At 37.1% G+C, this 24656-nt stretch overlaps 1 protein-coding gene across 14 annotated transcripts in view; it reads right to left on the reverse strand.

Moving 5' to 3' along the window:
* Positions 1–1405: 1405 nt before the first annotated feature.
* The window catches only part of CCDC91 (coiled-coil domain containing 91), a 367727-nt gene continuing 344476 nt past the window's right edge, over positions 1406–24656 (reverse strand). For all 14 annotated transcript variants that reach the window (XM_033222559.1, XM_033222553.1, XM_033222558.1 and 11 more), the window contains one exon: positions 1406–2481. In XM_033222559.1, coding sequence (XP_033078450.1) covers positions 2371–2481 — 111 coding nt within the window. In that variant the 3' untranslated portion in view covers positions 1406–2370. The remainder of the gene's footprint in view (positions 2482–24656) is intronic.

A 24656-nucleotide genomic window follows, 5' to 3' on the forward strand; every position in this document is an offset into this window, starting at 1 on the left:
TAAAAAAAGAAGTTATAATAATAGATAACTGACTCACTGAAGAGTAACACCAATCATAGGGACATTGTTCTGGTTTTGATTTCAAAGCAATCACTGAGTAAGCCTACTTTGAAATGGAACGTGAGTCAGCATTCAGCAAAGCGGAGTTTAAACCTCTACTCAAGATTCTGAGTGACAGAAAGCTTTTAAATAGGGCACTGTTTGTTCATAGTTTTGGGTATCTGTGATTTACTTGGCTTTGTTAGACAATAGAGGCTTTGGTTCAGTTATATTTTTAACATTCCTTAAAATAAATCAAAGAGTGTTCCCATTTTGGATGTGGATTGGTATGGTGGAGGAAATGAGGAACTAACAAGTGCCAAGTATCCAGGGATTACTTGCTGGGATCTGTGCTTGACTGCCTGGGTTAATATTTTTCTGGTTGCACATAATAGAAACTGGCTCTGGCTAGCTTAAGGGAAAAAAGTAAGTGGTGCTAACATATTGGAAGAATATTCTGGTATCTCACAGAATCTGAGACTCAGGAAAAAAGGGTTGGGGTAACCTCTAACCTCAGAAATAGGGGTCCATGTCTGTCTCCCTATGGTAAGGAAGTTGAAGTGATGTCACCAGAAGACTTTTCCTAGGAGCCCCATGTGGGGTCAGGTCTTCACGTGTGGGTCGGTCAGTCAAGGTTAGAGGGGCAGAATGCTATGGTTTAGCCACTTGTTTGTAGGTACCCACGCCTGCATTTTGTGATTAATTTCTAGAGAAAGGGAAATTATTATAAATTGGAGGCTATAGCAGCAAGCACTATATGGGGTATTTTACAATATTAATTTTTTAAATAGCCTATAAAAATAACTCTTTCTACCTCACAAATGAGAAAACTGAGACTCAAATTGATTAGACAGCTTGTCTAAGGATCTACAATTAAAATTTAGCAGGGCTAGAAGGCCAAGCAGGTCTATAAGGAAGGCTAATCTTGTTCTTAAAATATTCGAGTAGTGTGATAAAACTACCTAGGATAGAAAATTTCAACTTGAGAAAGAAAAATTGTAAAAAATATATGTATATATTTTAAAGAAATTAAAAAAACAAAAAGTAACAACCAAATAAGTTTGGGAGCTTTTTTTTTTTTTTTGAGACGGAGTCTGGCTCTGTCGCCCAGGCTGGAGTGCAATGGCCGGATCTCAGCTCACTGCAAGCTCCGCCTCCCGGGTTTATGCCATTCTCCTGCCTCAGCCTCCCGAGTAGCTGGGACTACAGGGGCCTGCCACCTCGCCCGGCTAGTTTTTTGTATTTTTTAGTAGAGACGGGGTTTCACCGGGTTAGCCACGATGGTCTCGATCTCCTGACCTCGTGATCCGCCCGTCTCGGCCTCCCAAAGTGCTGGGATTACAGGCTTGAGCCACCGCGCCCGGCCGGGAGCTCTTTTTATTACACTGAGAAATCTCAAAAAAGTACAAAGCCCAAGAAAGTAGATGCATTTCAGAAAATAAGATAAAACATTTGCATACATACATATTAATGACATTTTAGTTTTGAATTAAAAATATTCATGATTTTGCTTTGAAGTATACTGCCTGTGAATTAAATACATTCTGAAATACTGGGAAAAGATTTCATATATCCTGTACTTGAACCTGAATTCCTAAAAATAGGGATTAAGTTTACAATTTGATTTGCAGACTAATGGCTTCATTGATTCAAAGTGCCTTTAAAGAGCAGAAATAGGAAACAGGGATATACCACACACACCCCTTTAGTTTAAGTGATATATCAGATCAAAGCTGAATTAATATAATAATCTTTAGTGCTTTTAATTGTATTGTTTGTTTTCAGTAGACCAATGAAAATACATAGATCCAACTGCAGAAAAGAGGCTAGGTAATGCCGGAATGATTTTCTATCATATCGGTGTTTCATTTCCAATTATACAGATAAACAGGTGATGTTGAAATCCATGCTATTTCTATCCTCAAGAGAAGATAAATGTATGATTACATTCTAGCATCTCATCAAGAGTCATCATGAAACAATAATATATTTACTACTTTTGCAAAATAATATATAATAGACTACCACAGGCTATAAAGTTTACTTAATTAATTTTGATAACGTGGCACTTTACAATGGCTTTTGGGTCGTATCATACTCTGTTGCTGCTACTACTACTACTAATAAAATAAAAGTAAACGTAAAGAAGAAACCAAAAGAAATTAGATCACTTGATAGTTCTAAATATTGTTTTGGTTTATCCTTGAACTGGAAATCAATTCTACATGATTCGGAAAGAAAACAAACACATCTTTATAATTCAGAGCATGTATTTTGAAGGTGTAACATGATGTATCCAATGCCAGCGTGGGTTTGCTTGTCGTGTTCTTTTTATTCAATGTCAACTGGTTCCGTAGCTATTAAAGCACTTAACTGTTTCTGTGCACAGGAGAGGAACAGTTCCAAACTGGACAGGCTTCTTTGGCGGATGACTTGATCGAGCTGTTTAATTTTTTAAAGAGACAGAAAGAGAAAAAAAAATACTTAGTTGAAGGATAAAGAATATTATGTCACTGAAGCCCACTAGAAAAAACTTTCTAGATGAGACAATTTAGGAAATCAAATAGTACTTTAAACTGAATGACAGTATAGTCACTCTTTCTGGCCTAAATCATCTAAGATGAGATGATAATCATTATGGTTTTATAACTGATGTTGTTATTCAGTTATTAGAGAAATACCATACATTTGATCAGAATGCTTTCAAAAAACATAAAAAAGTATTAAAATGCCAGTTCTTAATGTATACACGCAACCAAACATCCACAAATATATTATAGATGCAGGTAATAAAATAAATACATAGTACAGAAACACAGCATAATCACATCATGCATAGGGTTCAGTTGAAAAAATAAACCCTGTGGAGGAGATAAACAATTTGCTGAAATTAGAGAAAGTTCTGGGGAAAAGTATGCTTCAAAAAACATTTGAGGCCAGTAATCCCAGCACTTTGGGAGGCTGAGGTGGGAGGCTCATTTGAAGTCAGGAGTTTCAGAACAGCCTGGCCAACATGGTGAAACCCCGTCTCTACTAAAAATAAAACAATTAGCTGTGCATGGTGGTGCAAACCTGTAATCTCAGCTACTTAGGAGGTGGGGGCAAAAGAATTTCTTGAACCCAGGAGACAGAGGTTGCAGTGAGCCAAGATTGTGCCCCTGCACTCCAGCCTGGGTGACAGAGTGAGACTCTGTTTAAAAAAAAAAAAAAAAAAAAAAAATTTGTGTGTATATATATATATATATATATATATATATATATTTGATATTGTTGAAACTATTTTTGTCTTGTCCCTCGGCTAAGGTAGAGATGTTTCATTAGATGTTTTAATATTTCAATAGCAAACTCGTATAGTAAACGAAACAAGAGGGTTAGTAAGGGAAATCATTTGGATTACATATAATAAATAACTCTCTGGATGGTAAAGATTATTGAATACAAGAAGAAAAGCTTCAAACTTTTTGGCCCTAAAAAATTTGTCCATGGGGTAAAAATAACAAAACTAGGAAAATACATTCCCTATAGGTTACAGAACAATGGAAGAATTAAAAGACAAATAAATTCCATTTCATAATATATTTGTCATACTTATGAAAAAGTTGACATTCTTCTCACAAGTCCCTGCATCCCCCACAAAGACAAACCCAAACAATAATTCTCTATTAAATTATACTTCCATAATCTACTATACTCAAAATGGCTGAAAAACTGGATGATTAAAATATTGAAATATTCTAAGAATTAATCAAACAGAATCACTATATTTAGCAAAATGCTCCTGTAAAATAATTGAATTATACTGGATCCCTTCAATTCCAATATTCAGAGATTCTATTATATATACAGAAATAAGATATCTGATTATCATTTCTCCTCACAGTTTTTTTCCTTCTTCCTCTACTGGATGATAACTTCAGGTGAATCCATGCCTTATGCTTACAAGACTATTAAACAAAAGAGATCTTAGAATGTAAGTCCCAGGTACGCAGAAATCTTATCTGTCTTGCTAACTACTTTATCCCTGACATCTAGAGTGGAGTCTGGCACATGTTAGACAAGCAATAAATATTTGCTGATATTGAATGAATCGAGACACATAACCCCAATCATCAAGGCAATCTATTGGAAAATGACAGATGTACTTTTAATGCTAAGAACCAAAGCATGCTAACCTAATCTAAAAGGTATATGGGAGATTAAAGTCATAGTTTTAAAAGTTTCATTTTAATATATGTAAAACAGATTGAAATCTAAGTATTTTCAGCTTCTAAAATTATTTTGCACTTGGTCTAAACTAAACAGCACAGAAGAATACACCAATACTCAGTTCCAGTCCATTCTCCAGTGATTTCTGTCTACTTTTGGATGTTTTGAAGCATTTAAAGATGAGTTTTAAAAAATATGTGGTCCACATGTTATAATTCTTATAATTATTAAGTTTGAGAGGGTCCACACAATCGCTTTATTATACTGCCATTACTGGAAGTTTTCCCTATCTCGTTTAAAAAAATTGCTTAACTGTATTTCATAATTTATTTAGCTACTCTCCCATTGACAGGCAGGTAAGTTTATTCTAACTTTTTGTTGTTTTTCAACCAATAACATTTACAACCTGAGTGCACACCCTTCTAAAGATGTTCAAGGTGTTGAAATGTCAGTGTCACATCTGCATATTGTAAATGGTAATACATATTGCCAAACTGCTTTCCAGAGAGTATATTATCAGTCCCAACTACAGTGTTATGAGAGGATCAGTGTCTCCTGTTTTTGTTTTTTCTTTTAAACAGTTGTATAGTTTTTATTTTATAGTTATAATATATGTAACAGACATTTTAGTATTTTAAAGCATTCTATTCATAGACATTAAGATTGTTCATACTATTTGGCTACTATAATTAAGGCTGTAATGAACATCCTTCAACACAGACCTCTATACGTGTGCTAGTATAGCCTGAGGAAATTGAGTCAAAGAATATGTAGTTTGCAATGCTACCTCTAATTATAAATCAGCTTTCCACATATGCACGAATCTGTCTTTAGGCTCTCCATCCTGTTCCCCTGGACAATTCACCTATCTCTACACAAATGTAATGCATTTTAATATTACAGCTTTATAATAAACCTCAATACATCATATATTGCCAACATAAAATATTTCAGAAGTATATAAATTACTGGGCATTTGTAAGAAAACTGAGTTTAAGAAGGAAGTGACCAGACTGCAGACAGTCTCATACCTCTTTTATCATAGGCACAAAATATAAGCAGAACTCAGCGGTATATTATCTTGACACATACAAGTAGGCAAAAACCTATTTCTTTTGAAGGCAAGTAAACAACGCAATAAAAACTGAACTGAGGAGAGTTGTATTTGGAGGATGAAGTCTGGCAGGATGAGATACATCATTCCGTTCAGAGGTGGCTTCATGGGTGTTTGTTTTACTATTATGCGTCATAACTTGTGTACATGTACCATATGTGCTAGCTTTAACAATTCAAAATCTTTCACAAATCCCCCAGAGCAATCAGGAGATAGATTGAAAACAAATATGACTTAATATCTTAGAATTTTTAGAAGCTAGATAAATGAGAAACTTTTCTTTTGAGGGAATATGGCACAATTTCACATTGTGTAAAAAGCATTCAACCTCTGATGGCTACTAAGTAACAATAATCTGAATTTGTGCATTCAAAATGAGTATTTCTGTAATGTTTTAAGAGGATATATATATGGACAAAAAAAGTTTGATAGATTTGTTTAAACATACCACACACTTCTCTTGCTTGTGTTAGATGTCACCACGGAATTACTGACTATACGATGATAGGCATAAAGGTTTTGGTTTTAGGCAGCTGCCAAAGCTCACTTCACATCTTTAACACTCCCTCCCTAGAACGCTCTGAAAGTAAGAATCCTTTAAATAAACAGGAGCACAATACTTTAAGATGCAACAAGGCGATACTGATACTGTATGAGGAAGGAAATAGAAATTGGGCCATCACAAAGCTGAGCTTCCACTTTTGTGGGTCCTTCTTGGGTATGGTACATAGATCATGGCTGTGGGATGGAACACATATAACCTTTCTCTTACAAAGATGTTGAATTCCTCTCTCTGAAACAAACACATCAAACTGATGTTCTTGGCAAATTCCTGAATTTCAACAGTTACTGTTTTATTAGGCATGACCTTATTATCCTTTATTGAGGCAAGAAGAATTTTGGCAAAACATTCAACTTTTTTGCTCCTTAAGGCATGGGACTTAGTTCAGTATTTGTGGCTTTCATTTCAAAGTGAATCAAAGATTTGTATTCTGTGACATAGTAATGAAAATTATGTCCAGAGTAGTGGTGGCAAATTTTTGATATGGGGTTAAAATCTCTTCATAATAGTGTAGCTCTAACCGATTTGTTTTCTCTTCCATTTTCTGTTGCTTTAATTTCTATTTAGCTCTTACAGATATCTGAAAAAATCTGGAAATTCTTCAGTTTCTGAAATAGACACCTAGGCTTCAGTTTGCTGGTATAACTGCTGAAAGCCTTTTAGAAACATACTACTTATTAAAATTTTTAATTTTATTAAGCTTGCGGGGGGAAATAGCATGTCTTTTTAATAATTTCATGTATTAGATTTACCCTTCCATGAGTGTTTCTTGCCACGGCAAAAGTAAAAGAAAAATAAAACATCTCTCGACCTTAGATTTTTATTTGCCAGTCATTAAAATGCAATACGATGGTGAATTCACATTGGTCTAAAGTGCAACATTCAAAGTCAATTACAAACACATCTGGCTTATTTTAATTGGACTGTTTATTAAGAAGACTGTTCACATCCAAAAAGATCTGATTCATTGTTTTGAAATATATGTATGTGGGGGCGGTTCCAAGATGGCCGAATAGGAACAGCTCCAGTTTACAGCTCCCAGCGTGAGTGACACAGAAGATGGGTGATTTCTGCATTTCCAACTGAGGTACCGGGTTCATCTCACTGGGGCTTGTCGGACAGTGGTGCAGGATAGTGGGTGCAGTGCACTGAGTGTTAGTTGAAGCAGGGCAAGGCATCACCTCACCTGGGAAGCACAAGGGGTCAGGGAGCAAAGCTGTGACAGACGACACCTGGAAAATTGGGTCACTCCCCCCAATACTGCACTTTTCCAATGGTCTTAGCAAACGACACACCAGGAGATTATATCCCGCGCCTGGCTTGGAGGGTCCCATGCCCATGGAGCCTCGCTCACTGCTAGCACAGGAGTCTGAGATTGAACTGGAAGGTGGCAGCGAGGCTGGCGGAGGGGCGCCCACCATTGCTGAGGCTTGAGTAGGTAAGGAAGCTCGAACCGGGTGCAGCCCACCGCAGCTCAAGGAGGCCTGCCTGCCTCTGTAGACTCCACCTCTGGGGGCAGGGCATAGCCAAACAAAAGGCAGCAGAAACCTCTGCAGACTTAAATGTCCCTGTCTGACAGCATTGAAGAGAGTAGTGGTTCTCCCAGCATGGAGCTGAGGCACCCTCCAGTAGAGGCAGACTGACACTACAAACGGCCAGGTACCCCTCGGAGACGAAACTTCCAGAGGAACAATCAGGCAGCAACATTTGCTGTTCAGCAATATTTGCTGCTCTGCAGCCTCCGCTGCTGATACCCAGGCAAACTGCGTCTGGAGTGGACCTCCAGCAAACTCCAAAAGACCTGCAGCTGAGGGTCTTGACTGTTAGAAGGAAAACTAACAAAGTGAAAGGACATCCACATCAAAACCCCATCTGTATGTCACCATCATCAAAGACCAAAGGTAGATAAAACCACAAAGATGGGGAACAAACAGAGCAGAAAAGCTGAAAATTCTAAAAATCAGAGCGCCTCTCCCCCTCCAAACGAATGCAGTTCCTCACCAGCAACGGAACAATGCTGGACAGAGAATGACTCCGACAAGTTGAGAGAAGAAGGCTTCAGTCGATCAAACTTCTCAGAGCTAAAGGAGGAACTACGAACCAGCACAAAGAAGCTAAAAACCTTGAAAAAAGAGTTGACGAATGGCTAACTAGAATAACCAGTGTAGACAAGTCCTTAAATGACCTGATGGAGCTGAAAACCATGGCATGAGAACTACATGACGAATGCACAAGCTTCAATAGCTGATTCAATCAACTGGAAGAAAGGGTATCAGTGATTGAAAATCAAATGAATGAAATGAAACGAAAAGAGAAGGTTAAAGAAAAAAGAGTAAAAAGAAATGAACAAAGCCTCTAAGAAATATGGGACTATGTGAAAAGACCAAATCTACTTCTGATTGGTGTACCTGAAAGTGACAGGGAGAATGGAACCAAGTTGGAAAACACTCTGCAGGATATTATCCAGGAGAACTTCCCCAACCTAGCAAGGCAGGCCAACATTCAAATTCAGGAAATAGAGAGAATGCCACAAAGATACTCCTCGAGAAGAGCAACTCCAAGACACGTAATTGTCAGATTCACCAAAGTTGAAATGAAGGAAAAAATGTTAAGGGCAGCCAGAGAGAAAGGGCAGGTTACCCACAAAGGGAAGCCCATCAGAATAACAGCAGATCACTCGGCAGAAACTCTACAAGCCAGAAGAGAGTGGGGGCCAATATTCGACATTCTTAAAAGAATTTTCAACCCAAAATTTCATATCCAGCCAAACTAAGTTTCATAAGTGAAGGAGAAATAAAATCCTTTACAGACAAGCAAATGCTGAGAGATTTTGTCACCACCAGGCCTGCCCTACAAGGGCTCCTGAAGGAAGAACTAAACATGGAAAGGGACGACAGGTACCAGCCACTACAAAAACACGCCAAAATGTAAAGACCATCGATGCTAGGAAGAAATTGCATCAACTAATGAGCAAAATGACCAGTTAACATCATAATGACAGGATCAAATTCACACATAACAATATTAACTTTAAATGTAAATGGGCGAAATGCCCCAATTAAAAGACACAGACTGGCAAATTGGATAAAGAGTCAAGACCCATCAGTGTGCTGTATTCAGGAGACCCATCTCACGTGGGCTCAAAATAAAGGGATGGAGGAAGATCAACCAAGCAAATGGAAAACAACAAAAAGGCAGGGGTTGCAATCCTAGTCTCTTACAAAACAGACTTTAAACCACCAAAGATCAAAAGAGACAAAGAAGGCCACTACATAATGGTAAAGGGATCAATTCAACAAGAAGAGCTAACCATCCTGAATATATATTCACCCAAAACAGGAGCACCCAGACTCATAAGGCAAGTCCTTAGAGACCTACAAAGAGACTTAGACTCCCACACAATAATAATGGGAGACTTTAACACCCCACTGTCAACATTAGACAGATCAACAAGACAGAAAGTTAACAAGGATATGCAGGAATTGAACTTAGCTCTGCACCAAGTGGACCTAATAGACATATACAGAACTCTCCACCCCAAATCAACAGAATATACATTCTTTTCAGCACCACATCGCACTTATTCAAAAATTGACCACATAGTTGGAAGTAAAGCACTCCTCAGCAAATGTAAAAGAATAGAAATGATAACAAACTGTCTCTCAGATCACACTGCAATCAAACTAGAACTCAGGATTAAGAAACTCACTCAAAACCGCTCAACTACATGGAAACTGAACAATCTGCGCCTGAATGACTACTGGGTACATAACAAAAAGAAGGCAGAAATAAAGATGTTCTTTGAAACCAATGAGAACAAAGACATAACATACCAGAATCTCTGGGACACATTTAAAGCAGTGTGTAGAGGGAAATTTATAGCACTAAATGCCCACAGGAGAAAGCTGGAAAGATCTAAAATTGACACACTAACATCACAATTAAAAGAACTAGAGAAGCAAGAGCAAACACATTCAAAAGCTAGCAGAAGGCAAGAAATAACTAAGATCAGAGCAGAACTGAAGAAGATAGAGACACAAAAATCCCTTCAAAAATTCAATGAATCCAGGAGCTGGTTTTTTGAAAAGATCAACAAAATTGATAGACCGCTAGCAAGACTAATAAAGGAGAAAAGAAAGAAGAATCAAATAGACACATTAAAAAATGATAAAGGGGATATCACCACCAACCCACAGAAATACAAACTACCATCGGAGAATATGATAAACAACTCTACGCAAATAAACTAGAAAACCTAGAAGAAATGGATAAATTCCAGGACACAAACACCCTACCAAGACTAAACCAGGAAGAAATCGAATTTCTGAATAGACCAATAACAGACTCTGAAACTGAGGCAATAATTAGTAGCTTACCAACAAAAAAAGTCCAGGACCAGATGGATTCACAGCTGAATTCTACCAGAGGTACAAGGAGGAGCTAGTACCATTCCTTCTGAAACTATTCCAATCAATAGAAAAAGAGGGAAAACTCCCTAACTCATTTTATGAGGCCAGCATCATCCTGATACCAAAGCCTAGCAGTGACACAACAAAAAAACAGAATTTTAGACCAATATCCCTGATGAACATCGATGTAAAAATCCTCAACAAAATACTGTCAAACTGAATCCAGCAGCACATCAAAAAGCTTATCCACCATGATCAAGTGGGCTTCATCCCTGGGATGCAAGGCTGGTTCAACATACACAAATCAATAAACATAATCCAGCATATAAACAGAACCAAAGACAAAAATCACATGATTATCTCAATAGATGCAGAAAAGGCCTTTGACAAAATTCAACAGCCCTTCATGCTAAAATCTATCAATAAATTAGGTATTGATGGGATGTATCTCAAAATAATAAGAGCTACTTATGACAAACCCACAGCCAATATCATACTGAATGGGCAAAAACTGGAAGCATTCCCTTTGAAAACTGGCACAAGACAGGGATGCTCTCTCTCACCCCTCCTATTCAACAGTGTTGGAAGTTCTGGCCAGGGCAATCAGGCAGGAGAAAGAAATAAAGGGTATTCAATTAGGAAAAGAGGAAGTCAAATTGTCCCTGTTTGCAGATGACATGATTGTGTATCTAGAAAACCCCATCATCCCAGCCCAAAGTCTCCTTAAGCTGATAAGCAACTTCAGCAAAGTCTCAGGATACAAAATCAATGTGCAAAAATCACAAGCATTCTTGTACACCAGTAACAGGCAAATAGAGAGCCAAATCATGAGTGAACTCCCATTCACAATTGCTTCAAAGAGAATAAAAGATGTAGGAATCCAATTTACAAGGGATGTGAAGGACCCCTTCAAGGAGAACTACAAACCACTGATCAATGAAATAGAAGAGGACACAAACAAATGGAAGAACATTCCATGCTCATGGATATGAAGAATCAATATCATGAAAATGGCCATATTGCCCAAGGTAATTTATAGATTCAATGCCATCCCCGTTAAGCTACCAATGACTTTCTTCACCAAATTGGAAAAAACTACTTTAAAGTTCATATGGAACCAAAAAAGAGCCCACATTGCCAAATCAATCCTAGGCCAAAAGATCAAAGCTGGAGGCATCATGCTACCTGACTTCAAACTATACTACAAGGTTACAGTAACCCAAACAGCATGGTACTGGTACCAAAACAGAGATATAGACCAATGGAACAGAACAGAGCCCTCAGAAATAATACCACACATCTACAACCATCTGATCTTTGACAAACCTGACAAAAACAAAAAATGGGGAAATGATTCCCTATTTAATACATGGTGCTGGAAAAACTGGCTAGCCATATGTAGAAAGCTGAAATTGGATCCCTGCCTTACACCTTCTACAAAAATTAATTCAAGATGGATTAAAGATTTAAATGTTAGACCTAAAACCATAAAAACCCTAGAAGAAAACCTAGGCAATACTATTCAGGACATAGGCACTGGCAAGGACTTCATCTCTAAAACACCAAAAACAATGGCAACAAAAGTCAAAACTGACAAATGGGATCTAATTAAACTAAAGAGCTTCTGCACAGCAAAAGAAACTACCATCAGAGTGAACAGGCAACCTACAGAATGGGAAAAATTTTTTGCAATCTACTCATCTGACAAAGGGCTAATATCCAGAATCTACAAAGAACTCAAACAAATTTACAAGAAAAAAACAACCCCATCAAAAAGTAGGCGAAGGATATGAACAGACATGTCTCAAAGGAAAACATTTATTCAGCCAACTGACACATGAAAAAATGCTCATCATTACTCGCCATCAGAGAAATGCAAATCAAAACCACAATGAGATACCATCTCACACCAGTTAGAAGAGCGATCATTAAAAAGTCAGGAAACAACATGTGCTGAAGAGGATGTGGAGAAATAGGAACACTCTTACACTGTTGGTGGGACTGTAAACTGGTTCAACCATTGTGGAAGACAGTGTGGCGATTCCTCAAGGATCTAGAACTAGAAATACATTTGACCCAGCCCTCCCACTAGTGGGTATATACCCAAAGGATTATAAATCATGCTGCTATAAAGACACATGCACACGTATGTTTACTGCAGCACTATTCACAATAGCAAAGACTTGGAACCAACCCAAATGTCCATCAATGATAGACTGGGTTACGAAAATGTGGCACATATACACCATGGAATACTATGCAACCATAAAAAAGGATGAGTTCATGTCCTTTACAGGGACATGGACGAAGCTGGAAACCATCATTCTTAGCAAACTATCGCAAGGACAAAAAACCAAATATCACATATTCTCACTCATAGCTGGGAATTGAACAAAGAGAACACTTGGACACAGGAAGGGGAACATCACACACTGGGGCCTGTTGTGGGGTGGGGGCGGGGGGAGGGGGGAGGGGGGAGGGATAGCATTAGGAGATATACTTAATGTAAATGACGAGTTAATGGCTGCAGCACACCAACATGGCACATGTATACATATGCAACAAACCTGCGTGTTGTACACATGTACCCTAGAATTTAAAGTATAATAATATATATATGTGTGTGTGTGTATGTGTGTCTGTGTGTCAAATACACGTACTAATGCACTTTCAATGTTTTGAGCTTCTACCAACAAAATATACCAAGAAACGTGAACATGTAATATCTACCTTTATCAATGTTACTTTTCCAACTTACACTCCTACATATTTTAAATTAATGCTTAAAAATCATTTCATTTTTCCAAAAAGCTCGGTAGGATAGATATCCAGCAAATCCACTCATGGGTAAAGTGACTAGAGAAGACCACTTAGAGAAGGTAGTAATTAAGAGACTTGAAAAGACACAAGAAGGGAGCTATCTAAAAACATGGGGAAAGAAATTCCCAAGGTAGCTGAAATCACAAGGAAAAACTCGAAAAGGGGGGTTCAGACTTGGTTTGATGGAGAACTGGTAAGAAATCCATTAAGATTGGAGCAAAATTAGCGAGGAGAGTAGGGGAGGAGATCAGAGAAGTAGATGGAGGCCAGAGCATAAAGGGCCCTAAAGTTTTGCAATTTGAATGGGAAGACACTGGAGAGTTTTCAGCAGGAGTATGACCATGTTCTGTGTTTGAAAATATCATACAAGTTATTATGTGGAAAACAGACTGTAGTGGGGCAAAAGTGGAAGAGGAAAAGCCATCTAGCAGACATTTAGTCTGGAAAAGATATAAATTTGACCAGACTATTGTTAGTAGTGGTTTAAGAACAGTTCAGGTTTAGGATTTTAAGACAGGACCAACTTGAGTTGCTGATGGATTGGAAGTATAGATTAAAGGAAAAGAGAAATAAAAGGTAATTATTTGAATAATAGTTCCCTAACCTGAGATATGATAGACTAGAGCTGGAGTGAGTTGGCCAGAGGAAAACTGTTTTGTTTCAGACATGATAAATTTGTCAAAACCTATCAGACATGTTAAGATATCAGATATAAGGTCTGCAGTTCAGGGGAGATATCAGGCCTTGAAATAAAAATGTGGAAGTCATCTGCATATAGAAGACATTTAAAGCATAGATAAAATATTTAGGGAATGAATATGGATAAAAGAGAAAAGGTTACAGGACTAAGTCCTGGGACACTCAGGGATGTCCAAGGAAGATAATACAGTCATGGGTTCTTAGTTTCTATTTCTGGTTGGGCCAGTAAAGTCCCTTCCTCATTGCTCTTTTCTGCTTATCACTAGAAACAGAAACTGAAAACCATGGCTTCAAGCTGCTAAAAGCCTGAAGTAAAGGCCGGGCGCGGTGGCTCAAGCCTGTAATCCCAGCACTTTGGGAGGCCCAGACGGGCGGATCACGAGGTCAGGAGATAGAGACCATCCTGGCTAACACGGTGAAACTCCATCTCTACTAAAAAATACAAAAAACTAGCTGGGCGAGGTGGCGGGCGCCTGTGGTCCCAGCTGCTCGGGAAGCTGAGGCAGGAGAATGGCAGGAACCTGGGAGGCGGAGCTTGCAGTGAGCTGAGATCCGGCCACTGCACTCCAGTCCGGGCGACAGAGCAAGACTCCGTCTCAAAAAAAAAAAAAAAAAAGCCTAAAGCAAAACAAAATACAATGAAAACAAGAAAATAAGGCGGGTTGCACAACCTTGCTAGCACATGATCTTGTAAGAGAACAGTGGGATGGATATTCAATTCAACAGATAATTATTGTAATGGGTTCAATTGTGTCCCCCAAAAAGATATGTTCAAGTCCTACCCCCACACTTGTGAATGTGATGAATGTGATCTTATTTGGAAATAGGGTTTTTGCTGATGTAATTAAGATGTAAATTGAGATGGGCTCTTACTGGATTAGGGTAGCCCTTAAATCCAATCATTAGTGCCTTTACAAGAAGAGAAACAGAGGCCGGGCGCAGTGGCTCACGCCTGTAATCCCAGCACTTTGGGAGGACGAGATGGGCGGATCACGAGGTCAGGAGATCGAGACCATCCTGGCTAACAGGTGAAACCCCGTCTCTACGAAAAATACAAAAAAGTTAGCCGGGCGTGGTGGCGGGCGCCTGTAGTCCCAGCTGCTAGGGAGGCTGAGGTAGGAGAATGGCGTGAACCCATGAGGCAGAGCTTGCAGTGAGCCGCGATCTGGCCAGGGCACTCCAGCCTGGGCTACAGAGCGACTCCCTCTCTCTCCCTCAAAAAAAAAAAAAAAAAAAAAGAAGAGACACAGATACCAAGGAGAAGTCTACGTGAAGATGGAAGCCGAATCACTAGAAGCTAAGACAGAGGCAAGAAACAGACTTTTCCTTAGAGCCTTCGAGAGCATGGCCCCACTGACATCTTGATTTTGGGCTTCTGAGCCCCAGAATTGTAAGAAAATAAATTTATCTTGTTTCAAGCCCCTCAGTTTGTTGTAAACTGCCACAGTAGCCCTAGGAAACAGTTATTTTCCAGATTGTTAAGGCCCATATTAGTGTTTCTTACAATGTGTTTCACAAAATGCCATTTCTGTACAGCAAGTGTTCTGCTTATTAAAAATAAAAAAAAAATACCTTTAAGCTAAGTAAGTTTGGGAAATGGAGGATTAAAAATGTTCACTTTCTATGAACTTCTCAGAATCACTGAAAGAGACTCTGAACCAATTTCAGGATAATAGTTTTACATAAAACACATGTTAAGAATAATTCAGACTCTAAAATATTCAACATAATCTGGCAGTGGTTTGAACTAAGGCAATGCTGGGTGTTTCAATCTTGAACTTCGGAAAATTTAGGCCTAACCTCTTCACCAGAACATTCAAAGCCATCATTCACATTCCATGAAGACTTCCAATTCAGAGTTCATGTCTCCTATTCTTTGAGAATATTTCTTGACTTTAGAGTATATTCCACATCTATCTATTTAGATAGTTCAAAAATGTCAACATATAAAGAAGCTGTGTAACTTCCCAGCATGCAAAAGATGAATTACAGATGCTCTTTTAGAGCATGAAAAATGGGTATAGAGTCTTAAATCCTATTGGCCACAACTAAATAACAATTGTTTTGTTTTGCTTTAAGATGCCTGGTAAGTAAATTCTCTGTTTTGAGTCATCTAAAGTAAGTTCTACATATTTGCATAGTTCTGCCTTTTTATCCCAAACTACCATATAATCCAAATCCACTGGGAAATGGAAATACTCATTTTTTCTCTTCAAGAAATCATCTGGGCAGAATCTACTATAATTTTCCGTATGTAAAGTTTAATGAATTTGAAAAGAAAATAATTCTGGTAATAACTGTTTCCGACAGCTTCCAAAGAAAATCTAAAAATTTCCAAAACAACTTAAAAAACAAAAGCCATAGATTTAGAACTTCAGAGAAAAGCAAAGGTGGATAATATTGTACAGTAGTTGCACAGAAATCCTATCTTAGGGCTCTGATCCATAAGGCTATATTTATTAATATGTAAAATATTAATAAATATGTTCCACATTATAGAGTTCAATGGTAAATAAATACTTTATCTCAAATATAAGATGAATTGATTCTGGCAAGGCAGGCTAATTTATTTTAATATGACAGGCCACATAAAGTTTTCTAACCTAATTTGATTACATGCTCCAAACAATGAAAAACCTTTTCCTATATCATTTTTTCAAGATCATGATATAATAAAAATATTACAATCTGTTGGATAGTCTTTTCTAAATTAAATGAACATAGAGATCTCAAATATATCATTCAGGTTACTGCTCAAGTAACAAACACAACTTCTGTTGTATTTTTATCGATTCAACTTTTATAGATTTTAGGAATCCTATTGTTTCAATCTAAAGAACAACATCTGTCAATTACTATGTATCCTTCCTTTTGTTTTGACCTTTAACAATTTAAACCTAATCTTAGCAGAAGAATTAGATGACCTTTAAGTTCTTGTCTTCCTACACTATCTTTAAATTCTCAAACGATTGATATTTCACCTTATGTGTTTCAATCTACAGAAACAAGCAAGAGACTGTCCACAAGTCTTATTCTTGAGTTCTTTGCACACACATATGGAAACTTACTTTATATTACATTACAAATAATCCTATAATGCTAGATTAAGTCTGACCTTTTCTTCTTTTAAGAATACTGTTAATACTTCTTGATTGGTAGTACTTGCTCCCTGCTATGCACAGGTGACCTCTTTATGTGCTGTATTAGTTATCTGTGGCTGTGTAACAAAGCATCCCACAAGCTAGGAGCTTAAAATGAAAAGCAACAAATATTTATCATCTCACAGTTTCTATGGGTCAAGAAACTGGGCACTGTTACGGGAGTGCCTCTGGGTCATGTACTTTAATTACTTGTAGGCTGGAACTCTAGTCATCTCAAAGTTCAACTGGGGAAGGATCTCCTTCCAAACCCACTCAGTAGCTGTTGACAGGCCTCAAAACATCCAGCTCCAATGTAAGCCCATGTGAGCCTCTCCAAATGCCTGCCTAACGAGATGGCAGCTGGTTTCCCCCAAAGTAAGCAATCCAAGAGAATATGAAAGAAAGCAAGAGTACAACATGACAGTGAGAGAGCACATAAGACAGAAGCCATAATCTTTTTATAGCCCAATCTCACTCAGTCCAGCCCAGATTCAAGGGCAGGGGATTAATAAGGACAGTGTACCACTGGAGATATCTACAATGTATGACCAAATTTTTACTCTCTTGGTAACTATATGAATGAAGCCACTAAGGCTTAGCGAGGTTATGATGTGCCCAAGTAGCAGGCTAGGAGTGAAATTCAGGTGCATATGACACTCAAATCTATTCTTTAAACCACAATACTACACTGTCTTCTCAGATAAGAACTTCAGTTATGGCTAGAGGCCTTGGCACAATATCTCTTTTGCTGTAAATATGCAGGAGTTTCTTGCACTGTATTACACTAATGCAAAAACCTGTTAAGGTGCCAAAAGCCCTGTAGATGCAGTCATTAAACCATGTAATTATCTTCTCTTAATAAACAGTAGATTCAGAAAGATTTCTTTATAGCAATATACAAATGGTTCCCTGAAAATGCAACAGAAGCATTTTAAAAAACCTGGCACATTAAATACATCATATAAAAAATCATTGCCTTAAAGAATATGTAACCTCAGTGGCTATATATAAAAACGACAGACTACTTACTATTTTCTAGGTTCATGATGAAATAAAGGAGAAACACGCATAATGACAATGTGGAGTACAAATCTCACCTTGTGCTACCTGCTAGGCTTGTACAATCTTTACCTACTTACTTTCATATTTCCACTACTGATAAAACTGGCTAAGTACACAAGTGAAAGCTGCCTGATTCCCACTAGGAATTCTAAGACCTTGGTATTCAAAATTAAACCAAGATAACAAAGCACCACTTAATTAAATGAAAGTTACTGTGAACAGACTTTTTTCTTTCTTTTTACATAAAAAGAGCTGCTCTTCCTCATCATTCAGGATTTTACAGTGATGAATCACTGAAATCTTAAACAAACAAACAAACAAATAATACCATCTATCTGGCACATTTTAAAACAGATTTATCCTACTGAGGGAACAAAGCGGGAAAACGCCCTCCTTGTCAGTACTTTTAAAATCACTGCTGCCTCCCACCTAGATCTAAGAAGGTAAGAAAATCCCAACATCCCTACTTCTTGTAAACAAGTAAAGGAGATTTGCTTTCAGTTAAGACAGCTAAACTTGGATGTTATTGCCTAAAAATGGTAATAGCACCTTCTCAAATAGATGTTGAGAAACAACACTAAATACCTATCAAAAAGAAGATATGAGAAGTTAGGGATTATAGTAAAACCTGCCAGTTGCCTCTCTAATATGTACTCTTCTTTACCAATAGAGCTCCCATTTAATTTTAGGAACAATGCACATGCATGCAGGCCATTATTTCAAGACTTCCTTCCAGATGGAAATAGCCAAGAAATGAGTGGCAGTTATTGGGCGAGATCATCAACAGTGCTCCCTAAAAGTGGGACAGACATTTGTTCTTTTCCCCTTCTGTTCCTTGAATTTTTTTTTCTTCCCCCAATCATCACAAATATCTTTGCTGGAGTTCCAGCAGTCATTTTCGTAGCCTTAATGATGTAAGTCAGTGCTAACAATAGAAAAAGTACAAAGACAGAATGATTCTGAATCCTTTTATGACTTTGTTTAGCTTCTGTACTAGCTCTGAACTGTTTACTTCTGAACTTGCTTATGCTGTTGTTATTTCTAGTTTATGGTACAAAGAGGCAAATATAAATCCTAAATGATAAAGGTACCAATTTTATACTGTGTATATCTGTTACAACAAAAACAAAAATTTAGTTTTTAGACGATCAGCTTGAGAGTTGAGAACAAGCTCAAAATAGTAAATGAATGACACTAAAATTTATGAAAAAGTTGGAAATTTTAATGTGAAGACTGGAAAACAACCAATGGAAAAGAATTTCCTATAATAGCTTAAGAGTCTATAAAGAGTAAAAAAAATTGTAATGATCAAGCTATGCTTATCACCTGAACATATATGTATGAAAGAAAATATGTTTAACTTGCATGGGCAAGTGCCTCCTCTTTTTTTTTTTTTTTTCCTTTTCTCTGCTATGTAGAACATTTGCAGTTATAGCTAGAATAGTGAAAAATAAAAAAAACAGCACCTAAAAAGGTTAAAAATATATTATGGGGATGGATTTTAAACTACAGCAATGAATTTTTTCCAAAACAACAAATTTAACTCTGGTTGTGACAAAAATATAAGGTTCCTAATCAACTTAAAATTATAAATATCATGGATAAAATACGATAGTAGTTTTTCCCCAGAACAAGCTGGTTCTGCAAAACAATTTTGATAGGCAGGATCTTATGGCATATATATTTATACTGAACATCAGTTTCAGTCTCAATATTTTGATGCTCATTTTCTGTTCACCAGTTTTAACAGGATATATTTTTTAAGTTGCCACAATCACTTCTGGAACAAAAAAGGTATTTAAATTAATAAATACTTTAAGAATGAGTAGAACCAAAGACATTCTGATCAAAATCATACATTTAGGAAAATTCATCCCAATGATAATAAAAGCATTAAAAGCTAATGCTGAAAGTGAATTTCTTATATCCCAAGCAGTGTTCTAAGCACCTTACACGTGTTAACTCATTTATTTCTCATAACTATCATAAATTAAGTAGGCAGTATTTTATCTCCATTGTACAGAAGAACAAACTGGCCCAGAGAGGTGAAAGTACTTGTCTAAATGTACACATCCAATAAAAAACAAAGCTTGGTTTTAATCCAGAAAATCTGATTTAAAATCCCATACTCCTAATTGTATACTATATTTCTCTATGATGAAACATATTTCTAGGTCATGCTATAGTTTAATGCTAGGTTTTTCAATAAAATGAGACAATGCAGCGATGTTAAACAAATGAAAGCAAGAAAAGGCCAATGATCTTTCTGTCCTTTTCATTTACAACCTGTAGGGGCATTTACAAAGCACAATTGTATGCACTTTAGATGGAAATTTTGTTAAGTTAATGCCATAACTCTGTGGAATCTATGAGGCTGGCATAAAAGCTATTGCAACTTTTGTTTCTATTTCAGTCATTCTCTTTTCTTGTCAACTAACATTGGCCTACTATACTTGATTTTTAGCTATCCCAAACAAGCAAATTGTTGTGAACAATTCCTATAGAAATGGTCCCTTTGCCATTATCTGCATTCTAAAACGTTATTTCAATAGATAAAACTTTCCATTTCCCACATATGGTTTGTTGTTGTTGTTGTGTTTTGTGTTTTTTTTTGAGATGGAGTCTTGCTCTGTTGCTCAGGCTGGAATGCAATGGCTCGATCTTGGCTCACTGCAAGCTACGCCTCCCAGGTTCGTGCCATTCTCCTGCCTCAGCCTCCCGAGTAACTGGCACTACGGGTGCCCGCCACCACGCCCGGCTAAATTTCTGTATTTTTTAGTAGAGACGGGTTTCACCGTGTTAGCCAGGATGGTCTCGGTCTCCTGACCTCGTGATCCACCTGCCTTGGCCTCCCGAAGTGCTGGGATTACAAGCGTGAGACATCATGCCCGGCCCATTTCCCACATATGTTTTATAGGTGAGAACAAAGTTCAGAAAAAAATCTGGTAAAAGTTACTTGAAATGTTTTATGTTACCAATCTTTACCAAGCATCATTTCGAATGTACTGAAGTTAGAGAGTAATATTAATAAGGGTGAAGGGAGAATAATTTTCTTTTTAAAAAAAGTTATCCAAGTGTACAATGCAACTGGGATGCCACTAAAATACCTGTAGAAGTATGAGTCCAGACTTTGGATCTAGACACTTACATGTTCTAACTATGGCTATGCTACTGATTTCAGACATACAACTTTTTGGTGTTTTGAAACGGGTTCAAACAGACCTTATACTGATCCATCTTAATATTATTTTCCTGGACCAATGGCCAATGATACCCATTTTCTTCATGGCTGATAAAAGTTAGAGGTACAATACATCATATGAAATAGAGAAGACTATAAACCAATATATTACAAATCCTTGATACTGTTCTCAAATTGGTTTAATTCAGTGGTCTTCAAATATTCGGTCTTGTATGACCCTCACATATTTTTAAGTTGCCATCTAAAACTTTATCATAAGCTTCCTAGCTATAAAAGATGGAGTTTCCTGTGTTCTATGCTTGTTGACATAATAACCAGAACAGTTACTCTTTTTGATATAACCTATGTATACTTAACCATCACCTATTTTAAAAATATATAAACATATTCTCTGAAACCTAGAAAATTTTACATCATTCCTTCTCTTTCCTTAAACTTTTGTATTCATCCCTCTGTCTCTCCCATTTTAACCTTGTAATATAGCTTATGCATAAAACTTAGCTCTCATCTATTTACTTCTCTGAAATGTATATAGGTATTTAAAAACTAAAAATAATTGCTATGACTGTAAATATACTAATCCCTTTTAGGCATTAAATGACAATTTTTTGAGAGTCCTTTCAAAGTGAGATAATAAGATACTACATGAATTAACGACTGCTCCATTGTAAATCCACATTTTACTAGACACATTAGCAATATTTGATAGAGATATTCACCCCTCCATCTCAATCACATTTTTCACTTTCCTTGTGGGCCATCACTTTTTTTTACTTTATCTCGTAAGGGTATTCCATTTGCTCATTTAACTCCAGCCATCCTATTCTCCTTACCTTTTCTCAAAGGTTCTCTTCTTTATCAGTCAGGCTTTGTATTGGTGTGCCCTCTATAAGGAACTTCCTTCTTCAAAATAGCTGCATGACTGATCACACTGTCTACATTCAAGTCGTCTTTTTAAGTGTCAATTCAGTTCATCTCTGAGGCCTGATCTCACTCACTTTATCTAAAAGAGCACCCCAGCTCTTCATCTGTATCACTAATTCATTACCCTGCTCCTTCCTTATGCTGTTTACTATCCCAAAATATCATACTTGATTGTCAGTTCCATACCCCACCAAAATATAAGCTCCCTAAGACAAACCTAGAAACGCAGGGATTCTGATGTATTTACTTCTGTATTTCCAAGGGCTAGAGCAGTACCTGGCACATGGTGCAGCTGATTAAATGTTTGCTGAATTTACTGAATAAAGAACAAAAATAGAAGAGACAATTACTAATTATTTTAGCAATTGTTCCAAAAAACTAAAGGTATTTTGAAAATTTTCAGAAGTCAAATATGATACTCTGCCATCAAAAATAATGTGTGCATTTAAACAATGAAAAGAAACTGCAAGTTATTTTTCAACGTACTCAGTACATGAATGATGGTACTCTTTAAATTTTATATTATCTATTAATAAAATATAATATCACATGAAAAAGAGGTCTGCATCAGTAAATAATAGATAGCAGGTTACCTTTATTTTTATGGTACACACATATAATCAACCTGAATAGGGGAAAACAAAATTAGTAATAATATATGAGATTATTTGAAAATTATATACATTTTGAAATTCATAAAACATTTTGATAATTTGTCAAGCATCTTAATTTTTATCATAAAATCTTCATTTACTCAGGATCATTCATTCTCCAAACTTTGTTAGATCTATTTAAAGTATTGAGCGCTTTCACCTAATTTCTTCATGGCCTTACCAATTCTGTGTTTGTGAAACTGGAAGAATTATTTAATGCCATGTTGAAATATCTCTGAAAAGCACATACGACAATATTCTGGATTGGCCTATCAGTCTGGATAACATTCCAAATCATAAAACAACCTAGAATCTCAACGTCCTAGTCCGTTTGGTGTTGCTATAACAGACTACCTAAGACTGGGTAATTTATAATGAACAGAAATTTCTTGGCTTATGGTTCTGGAGGTAAGGGACTTTTTGCTGTGATATCCCATGGTGGAAGGGTAAAGAGAACGTGAGAGAGAGCCTTGAGCCCTCTTGTAACTGGCATAACACTGTTGCATTGGGGATTAAGTTCCCAACATATGTTTTTTGGGAACACATTCAAACCACAGCACTCAAGGGGTATTTAATTGGACCTAAAGGAGACTCCTTTCAGTAGTCACTGAAAAACTGCTTTATTCAGCAGTTTTTAAAATAACCAGTCCTCTGGTTACTCTTCTTTGTGCACTTCAAACAAAATATTAGCTACAAATATCTTTAAAAATTACTTGTTGAATCCAAGCCACACCATGAAGATATAAAATTATCTCTTAAAAAGAACCGTGTTCTTTTCTGCTAATATATCCTCATCCACTCTGAATATAGGAGAAATGGCCCTGTACCAGTTACTATGGCTATAAAACAAATTACTGCAAAACTCAGTGGTGTAAAATTACTACTAATTATGCTCACAAATTCTGTGGTTAGAAATTTGAACACTGCGTTGCTGGGACAGCTTGTCTCTGCTCCATGTTTGGGACTTCAGTAGGAAGACTAAAAGGCTAGGAGCTAGAATCATATGAAGGCTCGTTCACTCTCTCATCTGGTAGTTGATGCTGGATGAAGGTTGGAGACCTCAGCTCATCTCCATGTGGGCCACTCCATGTGGATCCTCTTTCATAGGCTAGTTTGAATTTTCTCACAGCATAGTGGCTGGTTCCAAAAGTGAGTGTTTTCAGAGAGAAAAAGAGGTAGGTAGAAGCCTTATTGCCTTTTATAACCTAGCCTCTAAGTCATGCAGTGTCACATCCATCACACTCAGTTTGCTGAGACAGGCATAAAGTTCAGCCCCATATTCAAGGGGAAGGGAAATAGATGCTATTTACTGACAGAGAGAATGTGGGACTGAAGATGCTGCCATGGCCATCTTTGGAAAATACAATCTGTCACAGTTTCTAATTAAGTAGTATTTCTTAGCATTCTTCATTTCCTAAGGGTATTAACGTTATCTCCAGTTCATCTGACTGTTGCAGTAAATCAATATTCACCTAAATTACAAGAGGTAATAAATTTTCTCTGATTTCTAGTCAGAAAGAATAACTTCCATTTTTATGGGATTTGGTATGTATGAAAAAGCCAGATTGAGAAAAAGACATATATGGAAAATTAATAATTGATGGAGATATCTATGAGAAACAAATTACTTTCCAAATTAGTTTTATTTCAACAAACCACTAGTAACTAGATTCGCCTTTCTTCTTAACTTCATTCTACTGAAGAATATTTCCTATCGTGTCTCACTGAAAAATATGCCCTTGTCTACACATACATTCCCATCCCCCATTCTCAAAGCGCTTCTTCGGCAAGTAGAAAAAAGGGAGGACCAAGTGCAAACACTCATC

This window comes from Trachypithecus francoisi, unplaced genomic scaffold (genome assembly GCF_009764315.1).
Source record: "Trachypithecus francoisi isolate TF-2019V2 unplaced genomic scaffold, Tfra_2.0 Lachesis_group11, whole genome shotgun sequence".
NCBI classification, from domain to species: Eukaryota; Metazoa; Chordata; class Mammalia; order Primates; family Cercopithecidae; genus Trachypithecus; species Trachypithecus francoisi.